Consider the following 26,185-nt stretch of genomic DNA (forward strand, 5'->3'; position numbering starts at 1 on the left):
AATGACCAGGTGACAACCCTCCACAAAAAAGGGTTGTGGCATTGCCTCCAAATGGGCTTTTTCTATACTAGTTACTCATTCATTACACCTTGATATGATGCTCATGCCTTATTTTGCCCTCGTGGTATTTGTCAACATCAGTGTTTGGTTGAAGTAGCTACAGAACCATTTGTTGTGGAAATATTTGTTGATTTTATTTTCAAACAGTTTTGCCCCTGCAAACTTTATAGCTCTTACTTTTCACAACATGAATTACACAGAGTCATTTTCACAATGTCTGATGTTGAACATCTAGACTTTGTTCATCCTAGACAGACTAGGTTTTGATGATCAATGCCTCTGATGTTTACCTTCACATTTCCATCTCTCAAGTATCCAAACTTTATCTTTGATCGGTGTACCATGGTCATGTGTACCAGTTCTAAGTTCTTCTCATATATTTTTTTTTTGTGTAGTGTGTACCTTTGATCACCACTTTCACAGTTTGGGATTGAGGCTTTACCATTGTATGGATTACTTCTAATGCCAACAGGATTCCCCTGCCCATATGCTCATTCTTCTTTGGGAGGTGACTAGCTAAGTTGGAGAAGTCTCATCTCATACACTCCCAGTATCTGATTCCTTTCAGTGTGTTTTTAACTTCCTGTCTTCTGCAGAGGACAGCCTCATCTGCATTTCCAGGCCATAGAGGGTATGGTTTCCACAGCTTAATCCTCCTCTTCTCTTCTTAAATGAGAAATTTTCTATCTACTGATGACATAGCCTTCCTTAGAACCCCTTATCCCCTTGGACCATGCTCGCATTTTATTTTTATTGGGCTCTCCATGATCCATAAAACACCTTGTTGGAACCCTTTTCTGGAGTAGTCTTTCAATCTTCATGTTCTTTTATGTCCATTTTCCTATCTGAGTACTCCTCATATCAATGCCTTTGCCACTTATAACAGTTTGAACTAGAACACTTATAACTAGAAATATCTACCTTATTTTCGGTACTTGGTTCTGTATTGGATGTCCCAAGTATGATATCCTATGCTGAACCTTCTGATTTTCTTCCTCTTCTGCTTCCCCACTCCATTCTTCTTCAGCCTTATACTTCTCTCTCCTATCCAACTGTGTCATCACTCTGATTTAATGCATGTGATTTGTCTCATCCCTTGTAGGATGGTCAGGATTAGAATCTCTTCATGTGTAGCCTTCTTGCTGTTCTTTTCTATTTGCATGTCTTCCTTAGAAGTTTATCAAGAGAAGTAGAATGTTTATTGCCACTTATCTCAGCATCAAACCTTGTCCTTCTGTTCTCCATCTGTCTGTGTCCTTCACATGGGTTTTCAACCAGGGCTCTCTGTCTTCACTGTTACTGGTTACCGTGATGCTTTTTAGACTGTTTTTCTGTTACATTTGGTTTTTCATACTCAACCTTTCATAATCTTCTAGCTTACTGGAGTGGGTTTTTAATGTTGTTTTCCATACCCTAACCCTACCCACTTTTTGAATGAACCTTTGTCTTCCTGTTTCATCTACCATCTGTCCCTTAAAATTTATTTCCTCCTCCTACTGCCTGTAGTCATTAGCATTTTATTCACTTATGTATTCTTTTGTATCCAGATTGTGCTTTACTTCCTAAATGTTTGTGATGAACAAGGTGATGTAGTGTGTTCACTCTTGTACCTCTTTTCCATTCTCATCTTTATTCCAGTTGAATCCCATTTGACTTCTCTGCTCTGTTTTTGCAGTACTTGTTATTTGGCACACACCTTTTTTTTAATGGTTCTCAGTCCCGTCTTTTTCTCACCATATAATTCTACATCCACTCTAAATCATTATTATTTTCACTGGTAGGGTCCAAGCTTATTCATTTAATATACCGTTAACTGGATGGAGAAGCATATCAGTGTTTTCATTTGTGCTCCCATCAAATCCATGTCCCTGGCTGCTCACTTCCATTATCCATTTGAGAAGATTATTTAGGCTGGCATGTGTACAACCTGTCACACTTTTATCATACATAATATCCTTTCATCTGTCCAATTGTCCCTTGTTGGGCTATGTGAACTGTCTTTAGTTCTGTTCTTTACACATCATATCACCATCTCTGACTGAGATTTTTTTTTTTACTTTTTTCACAGAGCCTTCTAATCCCTTACAGGATCCTGCTCAGTGCCAAGTGTCACCTGCCAGGATATATTTAACCAAAACTGTTGATGTAACTACCTATTCCTCCTTTTATCTTTCAAACTCTTTTTGCAGTTTTGCTCCAGCATGTATTATCCTTCTCTACTCACACTCCATCTTCTAGCATGGCTTTTTTCCAGTTCCTTGCCAGGTGGCCCAAACTTTCCAGGTCTTATGACCATGATTTGATGGTTTCCTCTGTTGTGAGTTACAGAGAGGCTTTGTCTTCCACCTTTTGATTTAATTAATTTGCTTCTGTGTTACACTCTCCTTTCCTATATGATGTTATTTTATTCATTCTTCAATGCACACTTTCCCTGCTCTGCCTCTCATATAGGCTGCTTCTTCATTGTTGTCTTTCAATCTTTCATTTATTCTCCATTTGAACCTTTTTCATCTTGCGTGTTATATCACCATTCATTAAAGTTGTGTCTATTGTTGTTGGGTTGTGGTTACAACATTCACAATGCATTGTTCCATACTTCCTACTTTTTCCTTTCTTCCAGCCATTCATTTTTTTACTCAAAACTTTGGTTGATAAGAAGAGTAATTCTGCCGTCACTCCAAGTTCTCTTCCCTTCTCTCCCAACTTTATGACTGTTCAACTCCTTATCATCTCCTTTGCCTTAATCAAGAAAAGTTTTTGTGTAGGAAGGTAATTATCTATGGGAAACACATTTCAGTTTAGGAAAATGTTAACATTATTAATTAAGTTTTAATTTCAAAAACAAGTGTTTGAATAAATTATCAGTCTTCACTTTTCTGTGTAATGTGACACTTGTTTACTACAAGCAGCATGATTTAGATAATCTTTCCACCCCTTTTTGAGCTTCTGGTTTGAATGCAAATTACATACAAACTATTAGATTATTGCTAAGACATAATCTAAGTCCTGTTATTTTTACCAGAAATGAAAAGGGGAAATTTTGATTTATACTAATTTGTATATATAATGTCAGCTTATTCTCATGACAGCTTTTGGATTATTCTCTATATAGATACAAAGTTGTTATCACCAAGTTCAGCTCACTCAGCTAAGGAAATTTATTTTAACACAGGCATAGCTGAGTTTGAAAGCCAGTTGAATTACAATAGGTACAGGACATTTATGTTGTTATTTTGTGTTCTAAATTTACTGTGTGAAATAAATAAAAATTTGGTAAAGTACTAATAGCAACCCTGTCAAAAATGAGGGTTAACTTTTATTAACATTTAGTCTTCATGCAAAAAAGTACAAGACTTCCAGATAAATACTTAATTTTAATGTATATAAAAGTAACTAAAGTGTTGAAACAAAAAACTTATTAGGTTACCTAAGGAAATGTAACTAAAAAAATTGAATAAAAATATTAAATTTAAAAAATATTAATTTCTTTATGAGGTTTGTATGCAAGAAGCTTTTGCATAATGTAATTTGGTTCTATAACTTGAGCTATATATTTGCCAAGTGGCTTCTAGCTTCTTGCACATACTTAGTAGTTAAATACAGTTCAAAGAGCAATAAAATGAAAAAAGAAAGGAAAGTATAAACTGCTAGGAGCCTAAGTCTATTTAGAACAAACAATTTCATTTTTCTGTCACAATCTGCAATCATTCCAAAAAGAGAAGAGGATAATTTATTTTTATTGTGTACTTTCTTTGGTAGTTGCAAGGCTGATCAAATAAATGAAGCCTGTACAGTGTTATGTTAGAAAAAAAAACATTTAAAGTTTTAATGAGAAACATCATTTGAAGTCATGTATGAGACTCTAGAGGTCGTCCAAATGAAATTTGAAGCTGTAAGTTCAAAAAGTATTTTTAACCTTAACATGAAAGTCATCTTGCACTCAGACTAATCAAACTCTTTTAACTTCATCCATTCATAGACAAATTTTCAATAAAAATGAAATTTTTGTGTAAAAATGACTTGTGATGTTTACTTGGAGCACGTCAAATTATGTGAATATAATTTATTGTACTAAAAGTTATAGTATATATAGTTTCATGGTTACATGTTGATTGCAAGGTTCATCAGAATGACCAGGCTTGTATAGAGTGTGTTAGAGCAGGTTTTACATTTTTGACAATCAGACTTTGTTAAAAGTGTGCACATTGAAATATCATCTTCAAATTTTCACTACCAATGAAAATAATACTTGCACCAATTTGTTTTTATTGTTGGACAAAGAGTGGGGGTATTGAATATTTTGAAATTTTATAGAAGATGAATCATTTTCATAAACAAAGCAATTGCCATTTTCAGTTCTTGCGAACAGTAATAAGCATGTTTGTTTATGAATAATAAGCAATCTCTGTAAACACAAAAGATTTGCCATATTTTTTTTCTGTATTTTAGTTACAAAACTATACTTTTGTTTCATAGTTACAAATAGATTACACTATCAAAGTTACTAGATATATTTTGCATAATTTTATACAATGATACTGTAAGTTTCCTTTTCCACAAAAACAGTCTTCTTGTAGTTGTAGGCCACCATGCATCTGTATGGCCTGTATTGAATGAGTCAGCATGACCATCCTTACAATAACTGTTTTAGTTACTCAGCATAAAATTATTTTTTGTAGTTAATGGTGCAACAATAAATTTTAAACTTCATCTTTTAGTTACTGCAGGAAAGGAACTATTTGAATGAAACATTCACAAAAGACAAACTACATGGGTGGCATTATAGAATTGGCTGCCATAAAAAGATTGTTGCTCAAAATCAATGGAATGTTATTGCAACTTTCCTTAAAGATTATATCATACCTATATGAATAAACAAAAATAGTTTGAAATGGACAGTATAATTACATAAATTGTACACATTTAATTTACAGTACTACTACTTTGGATAAATTGTGAAAAATGAAATTAAAAAGTGGACCTAAATTTATGAGCATGGGAAAATATATATACTTGTGAACTTTGTGTAAGTGTATGTATATCTATTTTCAGATTTATTTTATATATTCAGTGTATGGTATAATTTGTTATTGAATTTAGTTAGCATTCTATGATTATACATTATATACATATTGTAAACTTGGAGAGTATATATCAGGAATAAATATATCTTTTTCAAAAGTACCAACTATGTAAATGATTAAAACATGCTATTTTTTCAGGAAACACTGCTCTACATGACTGTGCAGAGTCTGGAAGTCTAGAAATTATGAAATTGCTTCTTCAGAGTGGGGCTAAAATGGATGTTGACTCGTATGGAATGACTCCTCTGTTAGCAGCAGCAGTAACAGGACACCCAGCTGTTGTAGAGTACTTGATTTCTCTTCCATTGTGCAGTCGTCAAGAAAAGATTGATGCTTTGGAGCTTCTAGGAGCTACTTATGTAGATAAAAAGAGAGATATGATGGGAGCACTAAACTTGTGGAGGAGAGCCATGGAAGATAGGTATTGTAGTGATAATAAACCCTTAGCAAAACCATTCATGCATTCTCCTATTGCAGCCTATGAAAATGCTACAGAAATTTGCAACTTAACTCAATTGGAAGAACTGATCTCTGATCCTGATGAGATGCGTATGCAAGCTCTTTTGGTACGGGAAAGAATCCTAGGGCCAGCCCATCCTGACACATCATATTATATACGTTACAGAGGAGCTGTATATGCTGATGCTGGAAATTTTGATCGCTGCATTAATTTGTGGATGTATGCTCTAGATATGCAGCAAATGATGCTTGAACCTTTAAGTCCCATGACACAGAGTAGCCTTCAGTCTTTTGCTGAGCTCTTTTCTTACATGATGTCAGAATCTTGGGCTCGGCAGCGATCTCTTCCAAATATTTCTTTCTCAGATCTTCTTTGTGTTTTTCAGAAAGCTCTCCTTGAGGTAGAAAGGGCAATGAATCACATGCAGAAAGTACCCCCAGCAGAACGTGACTCTACCAATTTTCATCGTACATTGGTAATCTCGGTGCATCTCATAGCCTTAATGTGTCGGATTCAGGATCATATCAGTTATGAGCAGGGATTAAAGTTTAAGCAATCTGTTTATCGTTTAGTCAAACTTCATCCTCGTGGACGTAATGGTTGGACACCACTGCATCTTGCTTGTTATAGAGATTCTTTATCAGTTGGTCGTTATCCTGTTTGTTCTTTTCCATCTGTAGAGGTTGTCAACTTGCTTCTTGAAGTAGGAGCTCTGCCAAATACTGTAGATTATGACAATAACACTCCTCTTCATGTAACAGCAATGAACAAACCTTTTGCTCACAATATTTTTAAGCTCCTACTTCAGCATGGTGCCCACTTAGACACTAGAAACTTAGACAACAAAACACCACTGGAAATGGTTAACAATATTGGTCGACTCAATGTCTACCCACTACGTCATCTCACGCTGCAATGTTTGGCTGCTCAAACTATAATGAAGCATAAAGTACCTTTTAAGAACATCTTGAGACATAATCTTGCAGCTTATGTAGAAGCTCATTGATCCTGCAGATGCCAGGTGTTCTCTGGTACTTAAGAATAGTTAACTATTACAGATACCATAAAAGATTTTTGTATATACAATTTTAAAGACAAAAAAATCAATATGAAAATGTTTACAGATCAGTTTTTTTTCTCTGGATAAAAATGAATGTGAATTTCTAATCGAGAATGGATCTATCCGTCAATATGGGCAAAGCAACTGGTTTTATTATATTACTGTGAGAAGAAAGAAAAATCTCTCTTACGTGAAGTCTGTGATGTTAAGAGTATTAGGAAATGGTTTTATTACAAAAATGTACAATATCCATTTACTTACACTAATTTCATGGGTTTATTTTAGAAATATGATGGATAGTTCCTTTCTAGAATTGGTGGATAATAAGTATCTGAATACAGCATATTGTTGTATGAATTAATAGAAATTTTGTTGAAACCTTAGGATTCATTTTGAACCTAATTGTAGTTTTTGTTTATTCTACTAATTGCAGTAAATGACATATGAACTAAATACTTATTCTGAAATAGTAAATAAACAGTAGCTTTATTTTCTGTTTTTAAAGATTAAAGCAAAAAAGTACTAAGACTTGTGACAACTTCTCAGAGACAAGGTGTAAAGCAAGATGAAAAATTGTAAGATTTTAAAAAAGGAGACAAGTAAAATGCACTACCTGAGCATGTGTGCATGTGGATTTAAAATATTTAAAATAAATAATGTTTAGGTTTGTAATTGTAACTTAGTTTTGAAAAGAAAAAGAAGTTACACCCTTTAATGTTCTGAGAAACAAAAAACAATTATTGGAGGGCTTATTTTAGGTGAAGTACAGTTTTATTGGTTTATTCATAGTTTAAACAATTATATTTCTGATGGTTTTAATAATTTAGAATAATAGTTTTACTAAAAATTAATATCTTATAAATAAGTATTCAGATATTTAACTTCATTCTGATCATACTGACATCTTAATCTGGAAGACCTTGTCCTGTTAAACATAATATTTTAATTTTTATTCAATCTATGTGTCAGCTGTGTGTAGCTTTTAAATATTTGTTTTTATCATACTTAAATGATGATTATTTTCAAATTAACATTTAGGCTCTTAAGCTATTTATCCATTTTACTTTCATTGCATAGTAGTAGTATAATTTTTTTTATTTAATTCTAAGAACATATAAGTGAAGGTAAAGAAGGATATCAAATGCACTACATTTGCTATGTCTATAGCTGATGAACCACAAATATCTTTATATTTTTTTGTTTAACTGTTTTTTAATCATTTGGGAATATTATAAACAGCAGCATTTAAAAAGTTATGGTAGTTTGCAAATAGTTCAAGTTGCACTGTTAACTTATTAAAATATTTTGAAAATAACAGGTTTTTTTGTAGTAAAACTACAGCATATTTTGAAGATTCACTGATGCATTGTGACTGTACATCAAACAAAAGAAACAGACTGTGAAATACAACAAAAGTTTAGTTGTTAAATAACTGTAGTCATAGCTTATTAACATACAATGTTTAGCAGCTCTTTTGGTATTGGAATTTATTAAAGTATTCTTTGTGTTGATTTTTTAGATATACATGATTTAATTTGCATATACTGAATATTTGAAAAAAAAGTTCTGTATGTAATAACTCCAATCCTACACTTAAAATACCAAAGCAGAGATTCAGAAGGTTCTTTTTTCCATATTCATTTAAATGTTTTTAACAACTTCTTATCTATCTTAACCAATGATTGTTAGGTTAAATAAAATATTAGCTTTTACCAGCCATTTTATAAAATTATATTTTCCATCTGATTCCTAACACAATAAAGTGAAGCTATAAGTAACCTTTTCTTAATTGTTTATATGCATTTTAGATATTATTTTGGTTATTTTTGGATATGTAACTCATTAGCTTGGAAGAGTGAATGTTATTGATTAGTTAGTGTTTTACATTATCATAAATTTTCCCAATCTATTTCAAAAATCTAGATTTCTTGGTAAATGTGATAGTTTAAAGTTTATTTAATACTTTAAAATTAAAAAAGTATGAATTGTATACTGTTATTTGACTAAAATGTATCTAGATGTTAAGTGTGAAAAAGATTGAATTTTTTTACACTGTGTACATCAGTATTAATACAATTTAGCAGTATGCAGTTTATTAAAAATAAATTGATAAAATTTTAAAGGGACAAAAAGAATCTTTATTACCCCATCAAGGATGTCTCTTCCAGGTCCTAATTATAACCACCCTTTACAATTCAAGTATTCTTCTAATCTTTTCTTTAATCCAGTTAAATTTTCTGTCTCCATCATCCTTGAAGGAAGCACATTCTAAAACCAAACCACCCTCTTTGAAAACATAATACTGTATAAATTGCAGATACTCCTGTGCTGCCAAAATTTGAGGTGATGGTTCTTTGCCCTGTTGTTTTCAGTGCTAAACACAGAAAAGTTTGATGTATCTATATTATCAATACCCTTAATAACCTTAAACTCTTCAAAAGAATCCCGTCTGACTTTTCTCCTCTCCACAGTCTTTCTTGAAGGAGGGAACCCAAAATTGTACGCAGTACCCCTGAATGAGTTCTTACAAGTTGATAGTACCTCTCTTCTTATATTCATTATTTCTATAGATGCTATCACTTATCTTATTAGCCCTATTTTGAGCTACAATGCATTGTTCAGAAACAGAAGGAATCTAATAAATACTTTTTTTTTACACACATTTTACCTGAAATATTTGCATTTTTTTAAGAACTGTACATATGAAAATTTAAGTAGTGATAACAAATAATAAGACTGATTGAAAATGTGTTAGATCACTTAGCAGTTGAAAACTTTGGCAACAAATTGAAATGTTATTTCATGTAAATCCACCAAGAATAATCTATTTGCTATGTGGAATGTTGAAGAAATGAGTAACACATTTTATGTTAGATTCATTTGTTGTAGTATGTTGATCTGTAAATCTCTTGTGCTCAGTACTGCATTATAAGTAAGTATCCAGTAAGCTTAGTTCTCACAATGATATCTCTACTTGCAAAGACGAATCTAATGAACATTGTTATAACTTCTGTTCATTTATTTTTCTTTTTTTTAAATATATATGTGTTAGAAATGACCAGATAAACAAAACGTTTGATTTGGGAGACGTACACCACACAGGAATGAGGATTGTCATCTTAGATATGTTGACAGTAAAGTAAGATCATGAATAGATAGTTTTGTTTTAGTTACCACTTAAACCGTTTTAACCATAATTGAAAATTTACTCTGTTCCTGTGTTTTTTTTTGTGAAAAAAATAATTGTTTATTAGACAAAAGTTGTGGATAGAATAAGAATGTGTTTTAGAAACTTTTTTCAAAGGATATGATATTTTCAAGAAAAAATAAAACATCAAGGAAACAGGTAATAAACGGGTGAATTATTATTCAAGGAGTAAGTAACAAAAAGTACACTATTTGAGAAGTGGGTCAATCTAATGACTTATTTGCCTTACAAGAGTGACAACCAAAGTAAGAGACTACTCGTAACGTTAGTGATTAAATCACTCGCTACTATTCTTTTTAAACTACGAGTATTGATTAGGAAATATTTATGCCACCAGCAACTAACACACGTTCTTTTTATGTACAAACTTTTTTCTTCCCTAGATTTTTAGGATGATAACTGGATATTGTTGGTAAGTTTTAGATTAATCTTACATTTTGGATTGTTTACATTATCTCTGTAACATCTGGTTATTGTTTACGTTTACGAATTGCAAGATTCAGTGTTTTAAACAATGTTTTATCTGTAATTTGAGGTAACATTAGTTTAACGCCACTTCTTGTACGTGTGTGTGCGCTATTAGTAGTACTACAGTAAACCACACTTTTTGATGGGCGAGTATGTTACCTTCATTTCTATACCGTTATTCCTCTCTGAAAACATTGATGTTTGTATTTTCTATGAATTATAGACACCATCTCCGATTCAGGTATTTAAATTCTGTTTCACATAAAGTACATCTTTTAAGTACGGCTAAATTTGGACAAAGGATAACTTGATACGTTTAAATGAACGCTTTTTTAAACACCATTTTCATTTAGACGTATCAGTTCATTTTTTGTTATCTTTAATCGAAGTTTATCCTCTCGCATCTTTCGGAACAATACTTCCTTCAAGAATTAGGTACAATTAAATCAGTTTCAACAGTATCATACTTACTAAAGCTTCACAGTAAAGATTGTGACCTGCTACAAATTTTCGGTTATTATTAAGGATAGCGAAACTTCTATTTACTTATCATATTTGATTGAATTTCATCTATTATTGCAAAGCACTATGTAAAAAAATTCTAGGTATGGATTTTCTTTATACAGTAAAACCTGTCTAAGGCGAAATCTCACGGGACCGAGTAAAATTTCTGGCTTAGACGGTGAACATGTATTTCCTTAATTATATATACTTTTTGAGCGGAACGTTATACTTGCTTGACTCAAGGGAAGTAAGACGTTTGTGAATAAAGTTATTATACTGTTTGTGCTATATTTATTAGAATAAGAACAAAAATAGATATCCAAAATATACATAAGTACACAACATATTAATCAAATTTATTTGAAGAAAGTGTCCAATTTCAACTGTTTAGTTTTCTTAATGGGCTTTCTCACGCGTTTAAAAGAGAGCACCCAATTCTATGGCCTTTTCATGAAGTTCATTCTCCCCCTTTATTTATGCATACAATTTGATAGCGTTAATAGAACTTAACACTTGCGATGAAGTAGGAATTTCTATTTTCTCACTATCTTTTCCATTTTGTTCATCTTCTGAATGTCTCACACTGTTACCATCTTGCGATTCTATTATAGATTTTAAAGCAATTTCGTTATTTTCTGTTAAAACATTCTTGTCAACGTTCAACAAAACTTCCCGCGTTCACAGAATCATCTGTATCAATTAGTTTGAATTTCACTAGAATCTTCATAACAACTTTGAAAATATGAGGGTATTTAGTAGCATTTTTAAAAAGTTAGGGTATTAAGAAAATTTTCCCTAAACTTTAGAATTACAGAATATATTGAACCAATACTTACTGTAACAAAATGTCCGAGAAATTATTAATTAAATACAAAATTAATATTTAATGAAAAACATTTTTTCCTCCTTACTCAGGTTCTAATCCTCCTTTTTGATAGATAAGGTAGGTAAAAGATAGTTTTTCATCCGCGTTACGCAGGTTCCGCCATATAGAGAGTCTTTTATAAGGAAAATGTTAATATAATGCTGCAAAATTTTGATATTTCTGGCTTGTACAGGTTTCTGCCCGCAGTTTCCGACTTAGACAGGTTTTACTGTATAACTCTCATAGAGAATAAAATAACTGCCCTTTTATTTTGAACACGTACCTTTCTTGTTCTAAAAATCCGCTTTAAAAGAACAGATGTAAGATTCTTTCTCGTATGACCAACTTTGTCTACAGTTTTTAAAATTGTGGTAGAATATTTTTGTCATGTTTTATTTTATTGTTTTGTGTGTGTGACCGCAGTTTACTTTGTTTTGTTAACAGATGTATTTTATTTTGCTTCTTTACGTCCAGCAGTGTGTAGTAACAGGTGAACATTTTAAAATTTCCTAGAAATTTATTTTTTCGTTTCTTTGAAACTAGCAGTTTAGTAGAGGTAATGCATATTACTAGCGCTAAATGCTCTTATTGTAACTGCTGATATTGTGCGGAGTTTTGAAGTGGGTGTAAATGTGGACTTTGTGTACATTATGTTTATAACTGGAGTGTTGTGACGACATTTGTAGAAATTATAGAAATTAAAAACTAATAAAATGAATTAATACAACTATTTTATTTTATTCATAAGAAATATTACATCGTAATTTCACAAGCATGAGATATTGAAGTTGTGTACATAATGAATATACATCGAATAAATATGCAGGGAGGTGAAAAACACTTTTTATTGCATCAACTAAAGGCAGAATAAATTGATGATAGAACTGGAACTATATGTTATGATGAAGTACGCGCGCGCACATTTTTTGTTTCGTTATGGTTACTTTGTGGAGCAAAATAAGATACTCATAAATTTGTTTATGATTGAACAAAGTAAAAGTCTGTGTCAGTGGTGAGAAGATTTCGCATTAGCACAAACGATCGGATCTATATGAACATGCTATTAATATCGGCAGTTACTTAAGTACCTCCCGACATACATGACATAAAAAAAAGTGATTTCACATGTTTGTAGTCAGTTGTAAAGTTTCATAGAATGTTGGTGGACAAAAGTATACAATATATGGACCCTACCTACTGTGAACATTTTAAATATGAATCTGTAATTAAAGGATTAAAAACTATATTTCAGTTTTTCTTAATGCAATTATAAAATGTAAACTAGTGTTAAATATTGTAAAAAATAACAATGTTTCGCAGCCATTCCGAGTGATGGTTAAATGTTCTTTCAAGTAAATAGATAATATTAATGATATATAATTTGATGCCAATAAAAATTGCAATGTAATGTTATTGTGAAATACCTTAAAAACTGATACTTCATCAACTTTATAGGTTATACTGAAACCGTTGGAACTATTCCAGTTAATCATAGCTCTCTTTAAAAATCGTTATTACTGTGCGAAAACTAAAGTATTTCATAAAAGCTTTTCATATCTATCAATTTAAATATATCAATTACTTTAGTATCACTCTACTTTGTGATGAATCGACATGACCTTTATCAAACCGAACAGTCGAGTATTTGATACATATTTTCTTTAAAGTATGGACTTATCAATAGATAGAGCCACCATCAAATAGTAAGGAATGTTTGGCTTGTTCTAATACATCTCCGAATGTAGTTTTTTTGTTTACATTAAGTTAGCACGAACATTGTATAATGGACTAGACTAAAACACCGTTATAACTAGTTTTAAACACAAACAATTTATTAAACTTTAAAAACCAGAGAAATCTACAATAAAACTTTAAACAATTGCAATACAAATTTAGTCATTAAAAATACAAATATTTAGTAAATCCGTGCCTGGCAACGACTTCATACAAATATGAATAAACAATACAACAAATATTAATGCTATTAATTTCAAAAGGTAAAGGAATTAGGGAAAACAAGTCAGAAGAAGATGAAAAAATCTAATTCTCCAAAGATTATTCTAAAATTAACTTTCAGATCAATAATAATATGAAATAACATTCATCAATAATTCGTTTTCACTATATCTCGTGAATTAATTCGTCAAAGAGTAAAAGGAAAAGTTTTTAATTAGGGGTTAGATCAGGATGCTACATCTTGTATGAATAGCTTTATTTCATAATCTTTCACGTTATTAATATCTGTACGTCACTGCTAAAGAAAGATTGTGTCAGTTTCATAACACATTCAAATTCAACATGTTATAGCTAGAAGTAAGCTAGTGCTTTAATATAACTCAATATTTATCGTTGGAATAAACGACAGAATAAATAATAAAAAAACTTTAAACAAAAAACCATGGCAAAATAAAAGAATTTGCTATCTTGCACTCCTTCACGCTAAGATAAACTATGTATTGACATAACTTTCTTCAAGATATTCCAGCTTTCATAGCATTTATACATATATATATTAATATCAACAATAGAAATCCTTTACAGTTTAGGCCAGATGGATAAGGCACTCGACTCGTAATTTAAAGGTCGCGGGTTTGAATCTTTGTCGCATCAAACATGCCCTTTCAGTCGTGGGGGCGTTATAATGTTGCAGTTAATCCCACCATTCTTTGGTAAAAGTGTTGGCGGTGGGTAATGATGACTAGCTGCCTTCCCTCTAGTCTTACACTGGTAAATCAGGGACGGCTAGCGCGGATAACCCTGGAGTAGCTTTGCGCGAAATTCAAAACAAACCAAACCTTTACAGCTTAAGCAAATATACCTTAAAAGGAAAAAAAGAATAATCCGTGTTCTGGAATTTTTAGCTCGAACTTTACTAACTTCTGGCTCTGGTTTGACTTAGCAAATGACCAAGTGTCTTAAGGCGTGCGACTCGTAATCTGAGGGTCGCGGAGTCGCATCCCGGTCGCGCCAAACATGCCTTTTCAGCCGTGGGGGCGTTAGAATGTGTCAGTCAATCCCACTATTCGTTAATAAAAGAGTAGCCCAAGAGTTGGCGGTGGGTGGTGATGACAAGCTGCTTTCTCTCTAGTCTAAATTAAGGACGGCTAGTGCAGATAGCCTTCGAGTAGCTTTGCGCGAAATTAAAAAAAAAACAAAACTTAGCAAATGTTATTAACAGTTCCAAAATTAGCTAAACTACCATAATCAACTCTTATGATATCGCTATAATGTTCTTTGAGTTGGTTGGACAGGAGACATAATTAAATCATTAGCAGAATCCATTGAAGAATGAAAAATGAACACAACAGCAATCTTAAAACCTTATCAATAAAATTCTTAATACGCATACTAGCCGTTCTGAAATACATTTTTATTTATTTCAAGTGGGTTTCTTGTCTTAAAGAATTACTTCATCACGGCGATTAAGTCTTTCGTTTTTCTTTGTGTACTGTGTTATCTGTTTAAACTCCATTATGCCTGAACTTACCTACATTACGCCATTGTTAACCGTACACACTCGTGCAATCTTAATGAATCTAAGAAACTTCAATCAAAAAATAATGAATAGAAAAAATATTTATTTCATCCAACAGTGGAGAAAGGAAGGACTAATCCCTGATTTTGTGATGATAAAACTATCGAAGAATTTTAACCAGTGTACAAACATTATCCATAATTTACAGAAAAAAGTTACTAAAAGCCATGTTAAACTCGAAATATAAAGAACGTAATGACCTGCAGAAACAAAAAAGTGAATCTAGGCTATCAACTGGCCAGCTGCTTTTAACCAGACATTTATGGACTAATACAACGCAACATCAATCAGCTCAATAGTAAGAACGACAAAGAAAAGGTCCACCACAACAAGAAATTAGATAAACTAAGGTGCCAACAACAAAAAAGACGCCAACACGATAAACCACCAACGAACCTCTTAATTAACAGATTGGACCGAAAATTAAACAATGAAAAAATACATCAACTCAACTTCGCAGTAACAACCAGAAATATTCCATCCATCTAAATGAAAGCCTGCCTGGAAGACCTAGCTAGAATACTGGTGGTCAACTCTACACAAACTGAAAACAACAGCCAGAAAGAAGACAACTTCGACAACAATTCCACAGACAACCAACAACCTATCTTTCCAGGTAGAACTGAAAATATCTATATCCCTGGAACACCTCAAAACAGTGTCTTAAACATTTTTAAAGAATTTTCACACAAAACTATCAACATAATTTCACAGAAAAGAAATCTGAAAAACAACCTCACACAAAAAATATTAATTCTATAAAGAACTTAAGACAAGAACATCAAAATTTTAAAAGCAGATAAAGGTAATGCTATAGTTATAATGAATACATTCAAAAAATGAACAACATCTAATCGAATACAAAAAAAACTACTAAACACAAATCCAACAAAATTATGTGAAAACCAATTAAACAAAATACTACTACAAATGAAAAAAAAAAACAACAATACAGTCTCAGAAAACATTTATTCTTACCTACGAATGACCGACTCACGCACGCCACAACTGTACAGCACTCACAAACCTGATTGTCCACTACGACCCATAATGTCGACCTATGAATCATTTTACTACAACCTCGGCAAATATATAGCGTGAACATTTTCTAAATATTTAACATGAGCCGACTCCTTTTTCAAACACTCTTTTTTTTACTTTAAATATGTTCTTAATCAACCAAATCATAAAGCCTTAACGACCAGTTTTGATGTAATCTCCCTCTTCACAGAATTTCTAGCAACTGAAGTCTGCAAGATAGCTTTAGAACTTTATATCCAAAACTCCATCTCATTGATACACATTCCCAGTAACCCTTATAGAATTCACTACAACCAAAAGTAACTTTATGTTCAATAACCAAAACTACCTAGAAATAAATGGCCTAAGTATGGGGAATCTCGTGTCACCAGTTCCAGTCAACATTTTTATGACACGGATTGAATCTCAAGTGATCAGTTCAGCCTTACATCCACCACTATACTGGTACATGTATGTTGATGGTACAACTGCTAGATTCACATCTACAGAACACACACTTAGTTTTTTCAATCACGTTAACTCGATACACCCCAACGTTAAGTTCACCTGTGAACAGGAAACAAAACTAAGCAAACAGCATTCCTTAACCTCAAGGTCACTAGAACTGACACAAAATTCAAAACATAAATCTACAGAAAAATCACCCATAGTGGATTATACATTCCTTGGGACTCGGAACATGAAAAAAAAAAACCCAAAAAATTCAACATATTAAGAAACTAACTAAACACTGCTACAAAACTATGCTTACCCGATGAAATCAACAAAATAAACCAACACTTCATCAACATAAAAAAAACGTTGAACAAATTATACGCATACACCTAGACCAACAACAATAAATCCCAATTTACAACAAACTACAAAACCTTATACTGTTGCATACCATATGCTCCCGACATCAGCGAAAAAATAGTCAATATTTGTAAAAAAAAACTTATAACAAAATACAACACCAAATTTATTCAAAAACCAGGTACAAAACTAAAGTCTATACTATGTAAAACTACACTGACAAACATAACATCAACATAATTTATAAAATACAATACAACAACTGCCACGACTTCTATATTAGAGAAACAAGCAGAAAAATGGAAGCTAGATTCAAAAAACAAAACAAAACACCTTCACACGTTCTTGAATACTGGAAATCAAATAACACAACATGACCATAGAAAACACCTAGATATTAAGTAGGGGAACAAATATAAATAAACGCAAAATCAAAGAAGCCCTACTTAAACAGCAACCAAAATCAAAATTAAACCAATGTAAAGGAACACCTTTATACCTATAATAATTAATAATCTAACATGCAACTGCATCGCCCCCTACAATCCCGTACCCGTTTATACTTTCGTCCCTAAGACAACGGTCACTTTTAAACTCTCACTTTTTTAATTTGAAAATGACCTAGAAAGACCGAAATGTTGTTCTCTCCTCATCAATAAAAGTGTTAATACCCATACCAACCCTTCTGAGATGCATACAACAGCAATCTTGTTTAATGAGATTAAAACATTAAAGTATACTTACTACACTCGACATTTCTGTTTTGTCTAACTGTTTATGACGATTACTATATTTTTTGGTGTCCAGAGAATTTTCATTGAAGAAATATATGTAATTCTTGATATTAGGGACATTAAGTCATCCTATAATTTCACTTGGTCTAGTATCTTCTACCTCGTACTACAATGAAATAATAAACTTAGCATTTTCGAAAGGTTTATTCGATCTCGGAACAATTTTTTTGGTAATATCATTTACTATAGGAGATAATGGGTGTGTACTTAATAATGCTATGTCACCTCTATTTTAAAATATATGGATGTCTCTTACGTTTGTATGCTTGATACTGTCGCTTGTGAGCCTTTTCAATATTGGATCTTGCTTCTTGTATGGAATTTTTCAATTTTGTTGTTCGCTCATCTATGGTTTGAAGTACAGTTAATAATTTCGTAAGTCGCCCTGAAAGAAAAAAAAATCTCTCGTCCCAAATGTAGTGTTGTTGTTTTTGGTTTTTTTTTATTTACTGGAATGTAACCTGTAAACTCTTGAATAGAAATTTTAATTGTGGAAGAAAATTCAGGCAAATGATTGTCCCAGGTCCACTAATTTTTCTCAATGTAAACAGTTGCCATTTTATTATATTCTCATTTATTATTTCAGTAATATTAAACTGATGATGACATAGAGTTGTAGCAATATATTTAACTTCCCTAACTTTACAACTCTCATACATCAAATAAGACACAAACCGGGATCCATTATCGAATACTAGTCTTTGGAGTTAGGAAAACAGTTTTCACTTTCTAGCAATTTGTGTGTACTCCCTGAAAAGTAAATTTAAAGCATAAGAATAAAACTTCTGGTTGGCAATATGTACTTTTATAAATTTTTATAGTAAGATTAGTTGTACGAAGCTTTAGAGAACTAAATGGAGGTGTAGTTCAAACTGGGCAAAAATATTGTAATATAATCAGTATAAGCCTTGGAACATTTTGTTTGTTTTTGAATTTCGCCCAAAGCTACGCAAGGGCTATCTGCGCTAACCATCCCTAATTTAGCAGTGTAAGACTGAAAGGAGGACACCTAGTCATCACCATCCACTGCCAAGTCTTGGGCTACTCTTTTACCAACAAATAGTGGGATTTATCATAATATTATAACGCCAACACGGCTGAAAAAACGAGCATGTTTGGTGTGACGGAGATTCGAACCCGCGACCGTCACATTACGAATCGAGTGCCTTAAGAATCCGGTCATGCCAGACCATGTGGTAATCGATTCCTCTATTCGTTATTAGAAGAGTAGTCCAAAAGTTGGCAGTAGATGATGTTGGCTAACTGCATTCTCTTTAATCTATCACTGCTAAATTAGAGGTGACTAAATAGCTATAAAATAATTTTGCTGGAAGTTAAAACTAAACCTTTCTATTAAAGATCTCTTTAGCCAATTCCATTGTATCTAACGACTCTGGGTACAAATTAGTCAAGCTTTTCTTAAATTATCTTCAGTGTTCGAAAGCCATTTCTGACCCATTAATTATTACCACTCTAGGAGCCTTTTCCTCAAACAAAAAGTCACAGTTTTCACCCATTTATTCTCTAGTACTTGATACATATGAAATGTATTTCAAAATTCTTAAAAAGATCAAAAACATTAAAATCCGACTTACCGACGAACTTCTGAACAAGCAAAGATGATGGGTTGACTGCGATGATGTAAGTTTATGAATTTTCCTCATGGTTACTATTAGAACGAACTCTCAGTGTCTGTGGTGGAAGGGAGGGAAGACTTGGTCTACCTTCCAAGTAGATCTGTTATTATGTTTGTTAGAATTTGCGCCCGCTTCATCAGTAATGCTACAAACGGCTTCAAATTTGCTAAATAACTGCATCAACTCCCATGTTAACAGTTAATTTTCTGCATCAAGTGTACCCAAATGAACTTAAATTATTGACGAAATATATAGATAAAACAGCATAGGCGACAGAGATATCGAAATTAAAGAATAGGTTGAACGATTGCTAAGTAGTTATATTTTTTTACTAGCCACAGCAGAGCGGCTCATAGAATGACTCTGAATGTTTTTATTTGTTTTTTTGTTTTGTTTTTATTAAGTACAATCTTTTAGTTCATACCACCGTCATCTCTTGACCGATTTGAGATCTGATTACAGTTTCTGACTCAGAAGATCAAACCCTTTTTATGTTTTTGACCATGCCTAAGATTTCATAGACAAATTTACTTTAATTCTGCGTAAAAAAAAATTCAATTTGAAGCTAAACTCGTACAGATTCTGACGAGTCATAACAGTAAATCGGGTATGCGCGAGCCCCGCAATCAGTATTCCTGGCGCACAGAAAGAGAAAAAGGTATCAAAAATCAATTTGCTCCAATGCTACCTCTCTTGTTTAAAGAAGAATGATGTTTCGAGCTAGCTTTGTTTTTATAAAAGATGTAATTTTGCACAGCAGTGTCGCGATCAACATTCCAAATACTATATACGCATTTTCTTTTAATTCTGCGCCTGGCACCTTTGTTGTAAGGTGTACGATCAGACGAAGAGTGCAAGCTCGAAACGTCACGCTTTACTAAATAAATAAATAAAAATTGGCAATTGTTCAACCTATTCTCTTATTTAAGTTACTTATAAATTAATCACTCGTCATTAAACTTTAAAACTATTGAACTTTATTTTAAAGTATACATGTTCGGGCGCCAATATAACAAATTAAAACAAAATGTCATTACATCTAGGGTCGAACAAAAACAATTTATTAAACTTAATTCCCACAGAAATTCAAAATAAAACTTTTAAACAATTACAATATAAATTCAATTACTTAAAATTAAAAACGTTTAATAAATTCCTGCCTCGCTACGACTTGATACAAACGTTAATAAAGAATACACCATAAATATTAATGTTATTAATTTCAATAAATAAAGGAATCAGGAAAAACAAACTAGTTGAAGAAGAAAAACCTAATTCCCAAAAAAGACAATATTCTAAAATTAAACCTCTTTCAGATCAATAGTAAAATGAAAGACAATCCATAATGGTTCGTTCTCAATATATCTCGTGGACTAACTCTTTTAAGATTAAGGAAGAGTTTTTGCTTAATGGCTAAACAATGCGATTAGATCTTGTGTCGATAGCTAATTTACATAAAATTTCACATCATTAAATTCCGTACGTCACGGCTAGGAGAAGCGTTATCAGTTTTATACACAAACACAGTCAAATTCAACGTGTTCTAGCTAGAACGTGAGGTAATGCTATTTAGTACAACTAAAACTTTATGTATGAACTAAACAACAGAAGGAAAGATAAGTGAACGGTAAACCAAATCATAACAAAATAAAAGTAGAATTCGCTCTGTAGTATTATTAATGGTAAAGCAAAACTATCGATGAGGATAAAAGATGAGTGATTGAGAGTGGTCACAATATTTATCAAAACTTATTTTAAACATCTTATTACATTCATGCTGTTTAAGTTTTTTTATTTCAGTTAATACGGGTACACCAACAAACAACCGCAATGAAAACAACAATAATGTAGTAATTTACTAGAAAGTAAGATATTCTTTTGAGAGTTGTAACATTTTGTTAGTTTGTTTGTGCACTGTCAAGCAAAAGCTACACAATGTTATCTAGACTGTGCCCTCCGCGAGTATTGAAACGTGATTTTTAATGTTGTAAGCCCTTGAACTTATTGAGGAAAAATAATTACTACTATTTTGCAAAGAGAATCTTGTGAATAATTATAAACTTTGTGCCTTTTTATTTATTTTCTCATTAATTAGTGGCAAAACACTTAACGAGTTACAAACTTGCAATTACACTGCACAACAATTTTTTGAAAAGTTTTTGCTGATTGTGACAGGCACCTGGTGGGTATGCACAAATATAGTTTTGGTTTTGCTTCATCACGTAGGAACTGATAAATAGACAGTTAACTGTTTACCGGCAATAACGTATTTAATTGCGTTTATGTTTCTAATACGCTGTTAAGTTCAACATAATTAAAAGTGTTTTGCTCCTGGTTTTCGTTTGTATTCAATGTCCGGTGCATCACGTTGCAGTGTCCAACAGTAGTCAGCAAGCATTGACGTATTCCAGTTGCCCTGATATCGTTTTTCCATTGTAGCAATGTTCTGGTGAAACCTTTCACCGTGTTCGTCACTGAGAGCATCGGGATTCGCGGGGAAAAAGTCCAAGTGTGAGTGGAGGAAATGAATCTTGAGTGACATTTTGCACTTCATTTTTTTGTATGCTTTGAGAAGTTTGTCTACCAGCTGAATGTAATGTGGGGCTCTGTAATTGCCAAGAAAATTGTCAACAACGTCTTTGAAGGCTTTCCAGGCAATTTTTTCCGACCCAACTAACGGATCTTCGAACCGCTTGTCACTCATAACATGTCTGATCTGAGGGCCAACAAAAATGCTCTCTTTGATCTTCGCCTCAGTTATTCTTGGGAACATCTGTCTTAAATAACGAAAACCTTCACCTTCTTTGTTCATTGTTTTCACGAAATTCTTCATAACTCCCAATTTTATGTGAAAGAGGAGGCAAAAAATCTTTGCCGGGTCGAGAAGCGGTTCATGCGCATCATTTTTCTGTACTGGAACTAACTTTTTACGGAGTGGCCAGCTCTGTCTAGAATAAGTGACTCTTTGGCACGACTGTCCCATTCACAGATGAAACAACAGTACTTTGTATAGCCGAGCTGCAGTCCCAGTAACAGAACAACGACTTTCAGATCTCCACAGATATTCCAGTTGTACTTGCTGTACTGGATGTGCTTCAGCAACATTTCCATGTTCTCGTAGGTTTCTTTCATGTGTGCTGCGTAGCCAACAAGTATTGAAGGGTGAACGTTGTCATTGTGTAACAGAACAGCTTTGAGGCTTAACATTGATGAATCAATAAAGAGACGCCACTCTTGCGGGTCATGGTCACAATCCAAAGCAGAGAACAATCCTTCGATGTGAACACAGAAACAGGGACTGTCAACTTGTGCAAATAATTTGGTTATATCATCTTGACGGCTTCGAAAAACAGAAATTTTCGTACCTGGTGACAGCAAACACCATTCCTGCAGCCTCGAACCCATGAATTCGGCTTTTGCTTTTGACAGACCGAAACCTCTGACCAGATCGTTTAATTCTGACTGTGTTATGAGATGTGGATCGCCTGAGGAGGACGGTTCAAAATCCAGATCAATGTCACTGCCAGTTCCCTGTATTGCAGTTTCTTCATCTGGTTCGTCTAAGGTCCATTTCTCTTGTGGTTTCGGAATTGGAAGACTGTCGTCATGTGGCACGGGTCTCATTGCTGAAGGCAGAATAAGGTATTCAATTGATTTCTTGTTTTTGGCAGAGAAACCATATACATTAGTTAAACAGAAGTAACAGTCCGTCACATAGTTTTTCTATTCTCGCCATATCATCGGGACAGCAAACGGCATTGTCTTTCGAGTGCCTCTGAACCTAGCTCTCAGACAGACAGCACATGTCGCACAACAAATATGAGGCGCCCATTTCTGGTATTGATCACCAATTTTACAACTGAAGTACAGATGATATGCTTTCTTCACAAGAGCAGTCATTGAGCGTCTCTGATGAACAAGCGTATACTCGCCACAAATGTAGCAGAATATATCGTGGCTGTTACGAGATTGACGAGACATTGACCGAGACCAATCGTCCTGTAAAACGTCTATAACATTTAACTTACTTGTTACAGTGCTACTGAGGCAATGCTATATTCTGAAACAATACGTACACACTATAAGGTCTATATTAATCCAATGAGCAGCATCTGTGTATGCAAGCCACTTTTATAGCCTGCTGATACAGTGTTAAGCTGGCTCTGGCCTGCCAGTGTCAAGCTTCCATCCTGGCCTGATTTCATGCCTGGACATGCCCTGACTGCACAAAACATTGCTTAAAGGTCTCTTACAGAAACGAAAATTTTTGGACACAAATATAAGAAAAACATGACAAAACTGAAGATTTCGATGAAACGGTACGTAATGGGCAAATTTGGATGTCATTTTCGTGATCAGCAGCCACAAATCCATAAGGAACACCCAACAGTGTTCAAGAAGCAAAACCTTTGTTGTGCAGTGTTACCTTTGTTATCAACTGAAAGTTATGACTGGGAGCTGGTTATAAGTTCTCCTCCTATAAATTACTAAGTTTCGTCGTTGAAATCAGCAAAATAAACCGAAATATACAATTGTTTTGAATAAAGCCACATAATATAAATGAAATGATTATTTTTGTATATATTCATAATAGTAACATTGTGAAAGACCAAAAGTACTGTTTCCTACAAATTAAGGTGATCAGTTTTTATGAAGTTTGTTTTTAAATTGTTGTACACAAGCGAAAACGTGATTGAACATTTTATTTAAATAATCTGTCAGTTACAGCTAATTATTCAGAATGCTAATTTTGAAATTATTTCTGCTACGAAATGTAGAAACATGGCAAGTTATCATCCTATAATGAATGTACTACGTTCAACACTATATATGAAAGCACGCTACCTTAAAAAAAATAAAATTAACGCTGATTGTTGTCAATTTTGAATATTGCTTTCAGTGTCAAGTATGAAATAAAATTGTTAGATAAACATACTCTCCTATTTTGCTTATTAACAACTGCTTGTCTTTGTAGGTTGGTAAGTTAAAACACTCGGTTACTGAGTAAATATGAAAATACCAGGATTGGTTCATTTTAACAATTACATTTTAGCTGATTTTGAATAATACTAATGAATTACACTATGTAACACAACTTTTGTTCCTGGATAGCATGTGTTATTTCTTAATTGCCAATGTTTTAAAAGTACAGAAAATGACCATTATCCCCTTCAAACTTTGTTTTTGTGACCGAGATAATGAAATTTAGAAATTAACCTATTTTTTATGTAAAAACGGACACATTTGCACTTTTTCATTTACATAAGCTCTGAATAAAATAACATATGAATCACGATTTACATATATCTATATAAAAGCTATACAAAAATGAACAAAAATGTTTAGAAGTGAGTAGTTTTTCAAGATTTGCGACTGTAACGTAAATCACTTTCACGTATCAGCCTTCAAATATAGTCTCCCACATGTTTTCGTTATATGCTCCTTGGTAGCGGCGTTCAATGTCCAGTATATCTCGATGGAAACGCTCGCCTTGCTCCTCCGAGTATGCTTCCATGTTCTCCTTGAATTTATCAAGATAAGCGTCAAGGATATGGACTTTCAGGGTCATCCTGCAGCCCATTTTGCTGTAGTTCTTCACCAGAGCCTCAACCAGTTCCACATAATTTTCAGCTTTGTGATTGCCCAAGAAGCCCCGAATCACTGCGACAAAGCTACCCTAAGCTTTTTTCTCCTTCCTACTGAGCTTCTTGGGGAATTCTGTGCACTCCAGGATCATCTATATTTGTGGTCCAACAAAGACACCAGTTTTGACCTTTGCCTCAGACAGCTTAGGGAAGAAGTCTCGAAGGTACTTGAAGGCTGCAGACTCCTTATCAAGAGCTCTGACAAATTCTTTCATAAGACCCAATTTCATGTGCAATGGTGGAAACAGCACCTTCTCGAGGTCCACTAGTGGCTTACACTTGACATTGTGCCTCCTCACAGAGAACTCGGTTGGTTGTGGGCAGTACTTCCTGTTTTAGTGCGCTGCGGTGTTCCTGCTGTTCCAAAGGCAAAGATAACAAGGAAACTTGGTAAAGCCTCTTTGAAAACCCATCAGGAATGCCACCATTTTGAAGTCTCTAATGATCTCCCTACCATACTCATCATACTTCAAGGCTTCTAGTAAGGTCTTGACGCTGTTGTATTCCTCTTTGAGATGCACCGAAAGATATTTAAATTTTAAAAGGTCTAAAAAGTTCTAGAAAATTCTCTTAAGTTCTACAACATTCTTGAAAATTCTTGGAAGTTGTACAACATTTTAAAACGTTCTTGAAAATTTTTGTAAGCATTTAATCTACCTGGAATGTTTTGGAAAATGGGTAAATTTGAAAATTTCATTACCCACATCACAAAAGCAAAGTTTGAAGAGAAACATAGGTCTTCTCCGTTCACTTTAGGCATAATGAATTGGGAAATAACACTTCCTGCCCAGGAACAAGAAAAAGTAAAAATTTTGTTACATAGTGTTATCGAGAGCATAACTGGCGAATTTACAGATGAATAGTTTCATCGATTGTTATAACTTTATGTTTATTACGTTTGTAACTATATGCTTCTCTGGTCAACAAATTTGGGCGTGGTGGAGAAATGATGTTTTATAACCTCATACAATGAGTAATATATATCCTTTAAGATTATTATACCTTGGACTGCATATACCGAATTTGATA

The 26,185-nt window shown here is 33.3% G+C and overlaps 1 protein-coding gene across 2 annotated transcripts in view; it reads left to right on the forward strand.

Annotated features, from left to right (window-relative positions):
* The window catches only part of LOC143258479 (protein fem-1 homolog A-like), a 56,545-nt gene extending 44,108 nt beyond the window's left edge, over window positions 1-12,437 (forward strand). For both annotated transcript variants that reach the window (XM_076517522.1, XM_076517523.1), the window contains exon 4: window positions 5,283-12,437. In XM_076517522.1, coding sequence (XP_076373637.1) covers window positions 5,283-6,610 — 1,328 coding nt within the window. In that variant the 3' untranslated portion in view covers window positions 6,611-12,437. The remainder of the gene's footprint in view (window positions 1-5,282) is intronic.
* The last annotated feature ends 13,748 nt before the right edge of the window (window positions 12,438-26,185 follow it).

The sequence above is a fragment of the Tachypleus tridentatus genome, chromosome 8, assembly GCF_004210375.1.
Source record: "Tachypleus tridentatus isolate NWPU-2018 chromosome 8, ASM421037v1, whole genome shotgun sequence".
Lineage (NCBI taxonomy): Eukaryota > Metazoa > Arthropoda > Merostomata > Xiphosura > Limulidae > Tachypleus > Tachypleus tridentatus.